A 12,738-nucleotide genomic window follows, 5' to 3' on the forward strand; every position below is an offset into this window, starting at 1 on the left:
CTGCCTGCCACAGTCATGCTATTTCTCCCACAGCTCTACCCTGTCGCCCTGGTTACTGATCTAAACCAGACCATGCCGACCATCCCCGCTGTCCCCGCAGCTGGGCTTGCACAAACACCTTACCCACGCACAGGCAATGCTGCTGAAGTTACTTCTTAAAGCAGAAATACAGCCACCAATCCACAGAGCAGCTTTCCCTTCTTCAAGCAAGAGTATGCAGCTATAGAAATTGCCTTTGTCCTCAAATTCAGCTGGTGCTGACAAGGCAAAACCAACACATAACTATATTATGAAGTTAAAGCACTAGCCTTCTTGGAGGACCTCAACAATCTTAATTACATCAATGGAGCTGCAGGTAAATCTGGCAGAATTTCATCCCCTCCAGTCAGTGACTTCTGTATTGTTTTACATTTAAATCAAGGGATTCCATACAGAAGAAGCAGTTAAATTTTTTATGTGCCTATTAACAGCTGAAAATGTGATGTGTTGGTTTGTGATTCACGGCAGGAAATGGGCTCACGGGTGGGTGCCAGTTTCTCGTCTGACAATACTCAGAGGCCATTTTATTGGAAAGGGAGGTTCGTCCCTATTCTTAGATACACTTACTTTGAGAGCTTCATTTCAATTTGCTGCCGGATTTCCTGTCTTTCCTCATCTGTCCTCCTTGGGAAAATATTCCTGTCTTCCAGCTCCTGCTTACTCGGTCTGTTTCGTAGCTTTACTGCCAGCAGTTCTTTCTTGCATTTTCTTGGCAAAGTACCTGGGGCATGGATTGAAAAGGAAGTTATTAGAAAGACAGTTTCTGGAGATGAAAAATGTATCAAGAGTGGGTAAATATAGAGAGACAGCAACTTTTATGTTAGCCTTTGTTAGCATTATGTTAGTCCTTATGTTAGCAGTTTTACACACTAGTTTGAGCAGTGCTACAGTCGTGCTTGTGAGCAGGGCTCAGATGCAAAACTGCTTACAAATGCAGAAGGATCATACTCCTCTGTTATCTTTATTGCCTTTATCAGCAAGCAGTGCTCTCAGGTGAAAATTGTTTGCAGCTGAAACATGATTCACATCCCTAGTTTAGAAATCAAAGGCTGTGCATCTTGCCTCAGCCCTCTGAGCACCCCTGTAGCCCAGAGGAACCCCTGTTTCCTGAATCATTTAGTGGTTCCTTTGCAGAAGGGTGGGATGGCTCTGGGGTGGGTGGCCAGGACGTATGCCTCTTCTTCTCTGCGTGAGCAGCAGGCATAACCAGCGACAGGCAGTGGTAACTGAAACAATCAAAGTTGTTGCTTGCTCACTGTACTTTTTTATATGTATATAAAAATATATTTTTTAACGTCATTGTGCTTTTCAGGCGTAGCGAATCAGAGTTGTGAGCAGACACTGTGTACAACATTAAATGTAAGCCATTGCTTAGACCTACTTCCTGTCCAAGGTGACAGTGTGCCATAACAGAAATTTAAATCAATACTCTACTCCTGACATTGGGCCTTTCCTTCTGAAGAGAGTAGGGGAAAATATTCCAAGGAATGAGAGAGAAGGATGTGTTTTATGGCAATTTGCAGAATATGGCAAGTTAATTGGACACGTGGGCAATGCAATACAAATATTTATTGTGATTGCATGACCTGTCGTGCTTATTGTAAAATGGGCTAATGCATGTTTTCCATGAAGAAAGATGATCTAAAACATTGCCATTACAAAAGAATTATTCGTAGGAGGACATGCAGAAGCTGCTTTCATTAGGAGTTTACTGCTCTTTAATGTGCTGGATGCTGAGTCCTTGCTGCTGCCCCTCTGGTGACATTAGAAGCATCCTTTCACTCTTACTGCAGGGAATTGTGTTTGAGCTCAGATGTTTTTCTCTCTCTTCTGTAACTCTTGAGACTTAAGCATGCTAAGCAAGCGAAAATTGGACTTCAGAGTTTCTAAAAACCATTTTGCCATGTGTTTGGAAAGACACAATAAAATGGTTGTAAGCTTTAACTGCTTTCAAAGAAATTAGTCTTCGTTCTCAAGTGCAGATTGGAAGTATGAGGTGAAGACTGTATCTGCTGAGGGGTGGGTTGCTCATGATCGGGGAAAAAAGAGGGACATGCTACCAAAACCAGTGAGCTGCAGTCATCTCGGTAGGGCTGCAGTCTTCCAGCAATCATATTACAGGGAGGCTGTGGCAAGCAAATTTACACCAGACTCCTGTTGGCCTCTACTGCTGTGTACTGGCCCTTCTGTTGTCCAGTCCAGGACTTCAGCAGTCTGAAAACAATCCATGCAGAGTGGCACCACTCAGGTGGGGTTCAGTGTACTCACGGTACTCAGGGACTGCAAGTACATCCTTGCATTTACTCAGTCTTGGGAGCATGGTGTGTAATGCAGTTACACCATAGTTTTTTGGTTTGGTTTCTTTTTACTTTAAAGGTGGTAAGTTTTTTTGTTGTTGCTGCTGGGTTTTTTTGTTGTTGTTTAATGCTTCACCTTTTCTAGGAAAGGTCACTTCATTTTTAAAGAAAATGACATTTATTTGGTGTTTTTATTTGGCATTTGAAATAGGATTGAAGTCTACTTTTTTACAGTATGCTATGGAGGTTGGCAAGAAACTAAATCCTAAATAGATTCTCATTTCCAAATGTAGGGGTTTTATTTGCTTAGGATCTGTGGGCCTACGTTGTTATCACTATTGATCTTGGATTTCTGTATACAGAGGGGAGAAATCTATATCCACGAATACATCTTGGGAGGGCTGGGGGCAGAGTAGATATGGTATCCCAGGGTGAGCACGGGCAAGTCTCTTTGCAGTTGCAGTGTTCTAAAATTAAACTTTTTAGAAGCTGTAATTGGGACAAAACCCTACTTAAAGTCTGAAAGCTGTGTTCTTGTTTAGCACCTTCCTTACCTAATGTTTTCAAAATCTGCTTTAAACATTAATTAAATTAAACCGTACAGCCCTCTGGGAATCAGTAGGTATACATTTAACACATGGGTAAAAGAAGTTAAATTATTTGGTTGATGCCACGCACGGCCTTCTGCTAAATGACGATTATATGACTCCATCAGAAGCATTGGATCACTGCGCCACTGGCCTGGGACTTTGTCGAGCTTTTTCAAGCTACCACCAGAACTGGAGTGGGAGAAAAACGGGTGTTCGCATTGCTCAACCTGTACAGCACACGAACCAACAGAACTCCTTCAAGAAACAACCTGAAACATGTTTGGGGCTGGCAGATTCCCAGGTATCCCTGAATATGCCCTCAATTTCACCTGCAAACTTTAAACAGACAGTAAGGGGATCTTGGTCATGTCAGGAGATTGTTGCAGAGAGACTGCACGTGCACAGTAGTTCTGATGTCTCCAGAACGTGCTGGACATACTGCCCATGTGCTGGCTGGCTGTGGAGTGGATTTACAGGCACTGAAGTGCATCTTGGGTGCACTGAAAGCAAAATATGTATACCCCGTACAGCACATGTGAATGTCTCTGTGCAGAGCTCCTTAGAAGGAAACAAGGAAGATCTACATGTGCACGTTATTTTACTTTATTTTTTTGAGATGTGCCCTAAATGGTTATTTTCCTATTTGTCAGTGACAGCTGAGGTATGAGCCTGCTCCCATCAGGGTGTTATAAAACTACCTGCCATGCCATACTAGGTCTGATCTTTGAATTATGGGAGAACAAGGGCTAGTCACAGTGATTATTTGCACAGATGAGGTCAGAGCTCATTTTCTACTGTCCTCATCCCATCGAAGGTCAGCTGAAACTTATGCTTTGCAGATAAAACACTGGACATTTTTGCAGGAAGTCAGCTTTTGAAGCTGCTGTGGAGCCATTGACTTAAGCTAGCTCAATGTGTTCCATAGAGGCTTGTATTTCAGAGTGAGGTGGAATAATGCAATGTTTTGCTTGAAACAAAGTAAAATGAAGCTGTTCCTCGGGGCTCTGCCTATTCCCAGGCTGCTCCGCTGCACACTTAGGAAGTCTACTACTTTGTGAAATTAATACCACAAATCATATCTGAAAAACCTCAACTTTAACCCAAATCCTGCTGTGGTATTAGAGGACCGGAGAGCATACAACCCACAGGATAAGCTGTGCTCACTTCATCCAGATGTTAGGATTTCTAAAAGGCTTATGCTATAGCCACTCCCATGGTCCATATGCACTGTGCACTGATTAATCTTTAGGGTATTTCACCAAATAAAAATGCAAGAGATCTGGATTAAGCTGATCTGATAGTCTAAGGAGCTGTTCCCCATGCCTGACCAATTGGTTTAATTCCTGAAAAATAATACCTGCTGGACAAAATGAAAGGAGGGAGGTGATGTTACCCCCTTCAGGAAGACATGCCGGGAAACACTGGTTAGTTGGTCCTTTTTCATCCTGACTGGCCCACTGGTGGCCAGTTCTGTTATTCCACCTCCTACAGAAACCCGTATCTGATGTTTCAGAATTAAAATCAACAAATAAACCAAAACAAGAAGAAGGGGGGGGGGGGGGGGGGGGGGGGAGAAAAAGGAAATAAAGCCCCAAACTAGTTTTTCTCCATATCCATTGTCAGCACCCTGAGACAAAATCCTTCCTGATCACTATCTCAGTGGAAAGTGAATCTGCAAATACCCTCATTTATTTTTGTCAGTAAGACACCTTCAATGCCACTGTGTCCCATGACCAAGCTATCTCAGGCAGGATCTTGGCTGTGGCCTGTTACACAATTTATGACAGCTCAGCTAGGTCAACAATAAATGCTTTGAAAATTCACACCTTTTTCATGCTTGGTCTGCAGGTTCCTGACAAAAGTTCCTGTTTTAATTCAATTGAATCCTGACATTTAATTTCCTGTATGTTTACTGTTCTTTCTATCAAGCAAAAGGCAAATCTGAATACTGCACACTGATGGAAAGACCTTGCGCACATGAGTTATCAGCTCTAGGCTACATGAGAGTAAGGTTATTTTTAAACAAAGCTATGGTCTCATCTTCTAATTTTGAAAGGTTTCAAAGAGCTACTTATTTAATACAGTGCTATTGGAAAACAAAGGTGCAGTGAGATGTCTGCAAGTGCTGCTGTTCTTATGTAGTGGTACGAAGGGTACATAAGTCACCAAAAGGGTAAAGCATACTGATACGTTGACTTCTCAGCATAACTCTGTGTCATCTTATTATGCAGTACCTACCCAAACAGGCATGATCACAGTCCCTATGACTTAAACATAAGTTCAGATCTTCACTAAGATTCCTTAGAAAAGCTGATGTGCCAACAGAGGAATGAATTTACACTGCTCAATATTTTCTGTTCCACGCTCCCATGTTTAGAGCATTCGTTAGGCTACAGTAGTATGTATTATAAAGTGACTTCCCTTACCAGAAATAATAGAGTCATTCAAGACTTCTTCATCCTGATAAAAAACAGAGTCTTCCTTGAGCTCTGAGTTCATGATCATGTTTTCTTTGTTCTCATCAGACTCCTTAACTGAGTTCCGCTTATTTTCTGAGTCACTGCTGTAACCCAGTGAGTTCTCCTTTTCTTTGTTGCGCTCCATGCTAGACGTTCTGGATGGACGGACATCTACTCTTTTTTTTGGAGAGCCTTTGCTTTCTCTTCCGTGGAAGCTGTGGGTGGAAGGTGCAGAGCCCAGTTTTTACAAAAAACTGGTTTATTGCCACAGTAGGAACTTATCATTATAGGAGAATGACCAGAATGGCCTGTAGCTCGTAAAGGCCAAAGCAGAGAGTTCAGTATTGGACAACAAGGAATAGCATCCTCAAGACTGTGTTGATAATGTCTATTATGGATCTACTTTCCTATTTTTGTCATAAAAATAAGGTACAGAAAGGTAGAGACTAATATGTCTTTGATATATAACCATGTGCAATACTGTACTGATTTAAAAAAAAAAAAAAAAAAAAGACAGTATGTCCTCAAAATGTGAAATATACAACACATAAAATATTACCATTTTGATATTTTATGATCATGACAAAGGTTTAACAGGGCCTGGAAATGATACTGTATGAATCTATTCCCCATGACAATAGATGCTATGGAGCTAAGAAATGTTACCAACTTAGCTCCAAAGCTCTGTTGGGAAAGGTTCTCTCTGTCCTTCTCTAATACAGAGGAGATTTTATAATGAAAACCAGATAAAATACCTGACATACTCCCATACAAGCATTTGTATTAGAAAAATGAATACCATGTATGGTCGTGTATAAACCAAGAGACAGTGAAATAGCATTTCTCATCTATGTAGTACTCATATTTACAGCACTGTTTGCCTTAGCTATCCAACTTGTTATCTCTTGGGGAGAGTTTCTTTGCAGTAGGTCAAGGATTATCAAATAATTCTACCTGTTGAATACCACCTTCCATGTCACAGTAGCCTCTTTATAAAGGAAGAACATACTTTAAAGTAATTGCCAAATCAAGCCCTTTAACCAGGGATAGATGTTCAAAGTAATGACATCAAGAAGAAAACAGACTCAAGCCGTAGGATAGATAAAATGCTAATAACAGGGGAAGGATGTTTACCAGGAAAAATGATTTAGTGGAATGACTCTTCCCATGCACCCGTATAGCCAAGAGGCTGCAGGTACCTGTCCTGCCGGTGTTTGGTGGCCAGAGCCCTGTGCAGTTCTTCAATGACTCTGCTGGGAGGTAAAGGCAGGTGGACGGCAGCCAGGTGGGGGGAGCCGGTCGGCGTTGTTACCTGTCCTCTGACGTGGGGATCAGAGCTTTTCTGGCCAGAGGGATGGAAGAGAGCAGCTTGTCCTGAGATTTGGGAGGAACCGACAATTACATAATTCTTCAGGATAGTGGAAGGAGGAGATTTCATGGCTGGGTCATCCGTGTCGCTTCCTGCTGTCAAAACACGAGGGTAAGAGGTCATGCAATGCTGCTTGTGTTTTGGCGCATAGAGCTGGCACTGAAACTAATTCTTCTGTTGAACAGAAGAAAATGGTGATGTTTTCTTCTTGCTAAGAGGTAACTGGCTAAGCTGATTAACCATCTGAATTCAAAAGGCTCATACTGCACAGATCTAGATCTTTGATCTAGAAAAATAGATGCTTCCCCCATTCCCTCTTATTCCCCACGCAGATTCTTCTTTTTTCCAGCCCATCATTGCATTCTTGATCATCAGTGCTGTTCCTCCTAACCGCCAACAGCCTGTGCTGCGGCAGCTTCCCAATCTAGTGCTTTCTTTGCTGGCCTCTGGCAGACGGTATTAAAATTTATGCACTGTGGTTCTCAGTCCGGACAAAATGTACCACTTTCTATTATCTGCTCCTCTGTGATTGCTGTGCAGCTTAGACCTCTGTCTTTCATATGCCAGTTGAGGAAATGCCAAAATTATTATAGTATAACGTTTGCCTAACAAAACTTGCCAAATGAAATCCAAATGATAGATGGCGTACTGAGCACTAAGAAGAGAAAACAAAGGGTAGATTCAGCTAATATATAATTTTTACCCTCTAGATTCAGGTTTTTATGCTGCATAAGCATTTTATTGGAAATTAGACTTCGTTATATACATTTCTCTAGCACCTGAGTCCAAAGCAGACATTTCTCTCATTGTAAGTTTGATAGCTTTCCTTTCTTAAGATACCTGAACATTTGGCCTGAAAAGATGTCAATTAGTATTTCTGTTCTACAGTTTTTTTCCCCATTTTCCATATAACCCAGGCCCAACCTTCTGGCACATGGTGCTGTTTATTGCAACAGTTCAGTCTGGGTGTAGAAAGCCAATGTGACGTGGTCACACAAGAGGGTATTTCTTTTATTTTGTTGCCACCTAGTGTTGTAAATAGGGATTTAAACTGATACAGCCTGTACAGCCCTTGTACGAACTTGTTTTCACAGAACATATTTACTATTTTCACTGTGAGAACGGAGAGCAGAATTTATTGAGGACAATAGCAAAAGCACAAGTGGGAGGAGAGCACCTGCAGCCACAACCAGATTCAAACATCAGAAATTTGAGAGTAGCAACACTGGCCTCTTTTTCACATTTGTGGGGTGGAGAGGAGAGCATCCTTCAGCAAAGAGATTTGCATCTATGGTATAATCTCCTTGCTTTTTCTAAGAGAAGTCTAACTCATGAATTTTTAATTTTTGGAAGGCATTTTTGCACATTTCTCTTCATCCAACCAAGATCACTGGCCAGAGTTTAATCCCTCTTTTTATGCATCTGGGAGGGGTCAAGCAGGCAGGGGTCAAGCTGATCCAAAAGTTACTCTATTTAAAATCTGAAAATGCCTGAAAGAACAGGAACATTTCTCCAAGTGTCTAGGTGTCCAGTGTGCTGTGCCTTGGCAGTGAGACACCTTCCCAGCCCGGAGGCGATCAGGGTAGTTTCTACAGCCAGGAGATGGCCAACCTGTGCTAAGTAAAGATGTTTTCTCAGCATACAAGGGAGTTTTGGTTACGTGCTACTGTAGAAACGCATAGAAAACATCTATGATCCATTGTTGTCTTTTAAATTGTGGCCTGAGGGGATGAAAGAGCACCTCTTAAATCACTTTCTCCCTCTGCACAATGGGAGAGGGTTGCAGTGTTTTCTCAGAGCAAGAAACCTGGATTCAGCTCAACCCTAAAGCAGGAAGGGAGGAGACTTTATCTTTGTATTTGCTTGTTCCTGGAATGGGCCAAAGGCCAATTTTGTCCTCATTGCAGCTTGGGCCAATATTGAGAGTTTCCCTAAATCACACCTTATTCATCCTAATAACAGCTGTTCAGTGAATAATCTTGCAAAGTGATGTCTTGGCACCTTGCCCTGTTCCCCCTCTCTCTGTGATTAATTGGTGCTTGGCTTATTCCTCACTCCTCTGCTAACAGCATCTCTAGCATTGTTAAGGGGGAAAAAACCCAAACACAGAAGAGCTTTTCAAGCTCTTTGTCTTGCTGTTCTTTTTATAATAGCTCTTTGTTTCTCCCTCCCCATACATTTGTATCCTCTTTCACTCACTGACAGTATTTGTTTAGTTTTAACTTACCACTGCCTCCACATCCAAACAAAAATAAATAAACATATAATCACTATTGAATAAAGGTCTATAGTTACTGGAGTCATAGAGAAAACTGAGTTGTTCTTTGTGGGAAATTTAGATGAGGATGAAATACCAAAACCTGGAATATCCTGGGTGGTAGAGGAAGTGCTTAGGTACTGTAAAGTGCCTGGTGATTCTGTAATCTTGTTACCCTCTACAGGTTAGTTTTTCCGAATGGCCTGAATCTCAAGCACAGCATGGCTCTCTCATCAGCCGAGAAGTGATAAAGGGGTGTCCTGGTTGTGCTTGTTCACATTGCAAGATGGAAGAGGCAGGAGAGAGCCTGACTCAGAGCAGAGAATGGTGAGGCAATCTGAACAACAGCTCCCAGGAAGCGCTGGTATGATACTGTCTTGAATCCAGGTCCCGCTTAAGCTCTTACGGCTTCTAAACACGGTCAAAATAAGGACGTTTTCCATAGGAAACAAATACCTGTTCCTTTAAAAGACTGAAAGCACCAATATTTTCTATGAGTTCCAGTGGTCACATCAGTGTCCCTCTGATATTTTGTTTCCTGGTGACTTAGAAAAACCCTGTTATTTGTGCCAGTGGGATGCAAATCAGGGCTGAGGTAATGGCTGTCATTTAAAAGTCTAAATACCCAACAGGTTTGGCATTTAGATGTCAAGACTTCATTCTAATTTGCAGTAAGACCCTGTTAACTGCTTTTACCATATGTAGGGGCCCTAAAATTGGAACGAACTAAAATCATATTCGCTTTAACACCCTTTCTGTAGTGCCAGAATGTTGGAAAATGTAGTAACATTGGCAATACGTTAGAAAATCAGGCCCAGAGGAATTGCTGTTGAAACATTCAATGAAGACTGGCATGGAGGATTGCTTTGTGGGAGCCAGGTGTATCACTTATGTGCATTCTGTGTAATTAGACCAGATTTCATAGCTTTAGTTTAGGCCTACCCTAGAGAGCAGAACCTGCAGACAGAAACCTCTACAGAGCCTATCGAGTTGAACTGGCTTGTGGCTGTTGTACTGTTATCCAGCGGGATTCTAGGTAATGAAAACATTTAAATCTCCTTGTGTTTTATGGCATATCGATATGAGCATCTGATTCAGCAGATGTTTGCGGTTGGTTTGATTTGTTTTACATGTGTTTAGTGCAATAGACTCAAACTAAATAATCCTCGGGGAGATCCAAATATGTATATATGTTTGAAGTACAAAGATCAGCGCGTTGTTATCAGGCAACCAAACCGCTCAGTTCATGAAATTCATTATCATTCACTACAACCACAACCAGCCTGATTCACAGTAGGCAACAACAGGCTTGCAAAAGGATCTAAGAAAAAATATAGTATACTGTGCTGTGTAGGTGAACAAAACATAAGGGGTGGGGAAGTCTTCCCTGACTGGTAATGACTGACCTGTTACACTCTTGGTGATTTTGGAGATTGCCTTAGGCGGTGGAGCTGGGAGCAATGGAGGGCTGGGAAGCTGTGCTGGGTTTCTTTCTGTCCCCTTCTGGGGAGAGTCTGTGGATTCAGAAGTGAGTAAGGCTTGTGGACTGTCTTCAGCTGCTGGCAGACTGGCATCTTCTAATTCTTCCATGGGTGCTGAAGGTTTCTTGGCTAGCAAGAAGACGAGTAAAATTAATGGAAAGGGAAGTTAATAATACTGATAGGCCAGGAGACGATGCCAGAAACATTCAGAAAAACAGAACATATGGTACACAGCTAGAAGCACTTATTTACCTTACTGGAAATAATTATTGTGTGAAATAGCCAACTAGCCAAAGCAGGTAAAGAATAAAATGTTTGAGAATATTGAAGAAATGTTAGTTTTGATGTTCTTGAGAAAACTGGTGAGCCTCTCTTACTTTCCATTCCTTCCCTTAAGCCTTTTTTCCTTTTCTCTTTTTAATAATGGGGACAGCAACGTAAAACAACCTTTGAGAACTGCAATGGCAGATTTTCTTACAGTGGTGCAGTTGCAATGGCACAGCATTACTGAGTGAGTGCCAGGAACATACAGCCATAGGGCAAAGACTGTCAACCCTGTAACATTACATGAAAGCTGGTTTTCCAATTGTTGTACACATTTATTTTCGCAATTTAGTTTTTATCTTATTTAATATATGACTTCAACTTGCATCCTACCGCAGCTGACTCCAGAACTGCTGAGCCTTTCCTGAGGCTAAAGTTGATAACCAGGAAAAGTCTGTCATAAAAAGATTTACCAGTGGATCTCAGCAACTAGCGCAGAATAGAGAATGGATGAAGTACTTAAGAAAAAATTCAATCACCAAAGCCTTAATTTGAGGTGGCGAAGCAGTGCTCAATTCAGGATTGTCTCCTGAAAGATGGCAAAAGCACTTAGCTCTTAAAGTTAGTACAGGCTGAATCACCAAGCAGTTTGTCAAATTGGGCTGGCTGTGATGAGGGCACAGGGGAACAGATCCAGAAAGGCAAGCAGCTGAAGCAGGGCATGCGTGGAATTTCAGTGAGGTCCAGGGTTAACATCTTTGAATCCTGCTCAGGTACCAGCTGACTCTGGCAGTGCTTAAAGTTGCCCAGTGTCTCACAGTTTGACTCTCACACTCTGTACATGTGTGTACAAAGATCACACCAATATTTGCGTTGGTGTACGTGGGAGGCACAGACAGGCTTGAGCGACTTGGGCAGATCACACCAAACAGCACGTCCAACCACCAGGGGCCCAGCAGTGCTCCAGCAGGTGGAGCACTCCTCCAAATGGGGAGATCCATGTTTAAATCTTCCCCTCAGCAGGAGATGTGTCCAAACGGTTTGGGCTGGAGAAATGGTAAATCCCGCACCCTTTAGCAGCCTGGATTGTCAAAGCAAAGTGTTTCCCTCCAAACCATTCCAGAGCATCTCTGAAAATCTCACAGAAGTGCATACCCACAGCTGCCACATCACAAACCTTTTCTTGGCACAGTTTTATGTCTTGTTTGGAATACAAGCTCTCTCTCTCAGCATTCTTATGTTCACAGTGCATGGGGAGGCATCAGAGCATTTAGACAGTTGGAAACAATAGCATTGGCAAGATAATAGCATTTAATTTGTTGACAAACAGATTAATGAGTGCGCCTAGAAGTGGAGGAATGAGTATTTGTCATTCAAGAAAGACAGGAAAGTGGAATAAATACACATCATTAGAGGGATTCTCGTGAAATTTGGCTTGATAAGAAAGTCTTATGTGATGGTTGCCTAAATTATTAAAAGAAATAATTTTCTTTAAAATATACATTTCTAGGGAAATGCTTTGTTCTAGTCTGACATCAATTTGTGTTTTTGTGCCTGCTGCATAGAAGAGAAAATGTGGAATAGGAGAAGAGAAAAATTAAGTCACTAATAGGTTACATTATAGAAAGATCAAGAGCTCCAGTAGATGTTAGTAGTGTGACAGGAAAATTAGTCATATTTGGATGTTTTCCCCTGAGCTGAGCGATCCTTTCTGCTGGCAGTAATTTCACTGCAATCAGGAGGCCTGCCTGTGCCACGAGGGGCCGCGCAGCACCGAGGCGGAGGAGCAGCCGTAGCGGGTCCTTGCCTGTAGAGAAGGCGGATCTGAAACACGCTCGGCCTCTGGCAAACATCTTTTTGTTTCGGAACTGCATCCTGTTCAGAGCACTATCACAGAAACAAACTGTCATTGTGTGCTGTTGTCTAAAAAAAAAAAATGTCCATTTTACAGTCCCAGCAAAGAACAGTTTGCTTCTATTTTT

The 12,738-nt window shown here is 42.0% G+C and overlaps 1 protein-coding gene across 7 annotated transcripts in view; it reads right to left on the reverse strand.

Moving 5' to 3' along the window:
* Positions 1-12,738, reverse strand: part of PHACTR3 (phosphatase and actin regulator 3) — a 112,675-nt gene that overhangs the window by 35,159 nt on the left and 64,778 nt on the right. For 5 of the 7 annotated variants that reach the window (XM_080558148.1, XM_080558147.1, XM_080558145.1 and 2 more), the window contains 4 exons: positions 10,418-10,621; positions 6,585-6,849; positions 5,353-5,600; positions 607-760 (listed from right to left, as the gene is read on the reverse strand). In XM_080558148.1, the coding sequence (XP_080414274.1) occupies positions 607-760; positions 5,353-5,600; positions 6,585-6,849; positions 10,418-10,621 (871 nt within the window). The remainder of the gene's footprint in view (positions 1-606; positions 761-5,352; positions 5,601-6,584; positions 6,850-10,417; positions 10,622-12,738) is intronic. The other 2 variants (XM_080558146.1, XM_080558151.1) reach the window with 1 other exon arrangement.

Source organism: Anser brachyrhynchus (genome assembly GCF_964034855.1).
Source record: "Anser brachyrhynchus genome assembly, chromosome: 16".
Taxonomy (NCBI): domain Eukaryota; kingdom Metazoa; phylum Chordata; class Aves; order Anseriformes; family Anatidae; genus Anser; species Anser brachyrhynchus.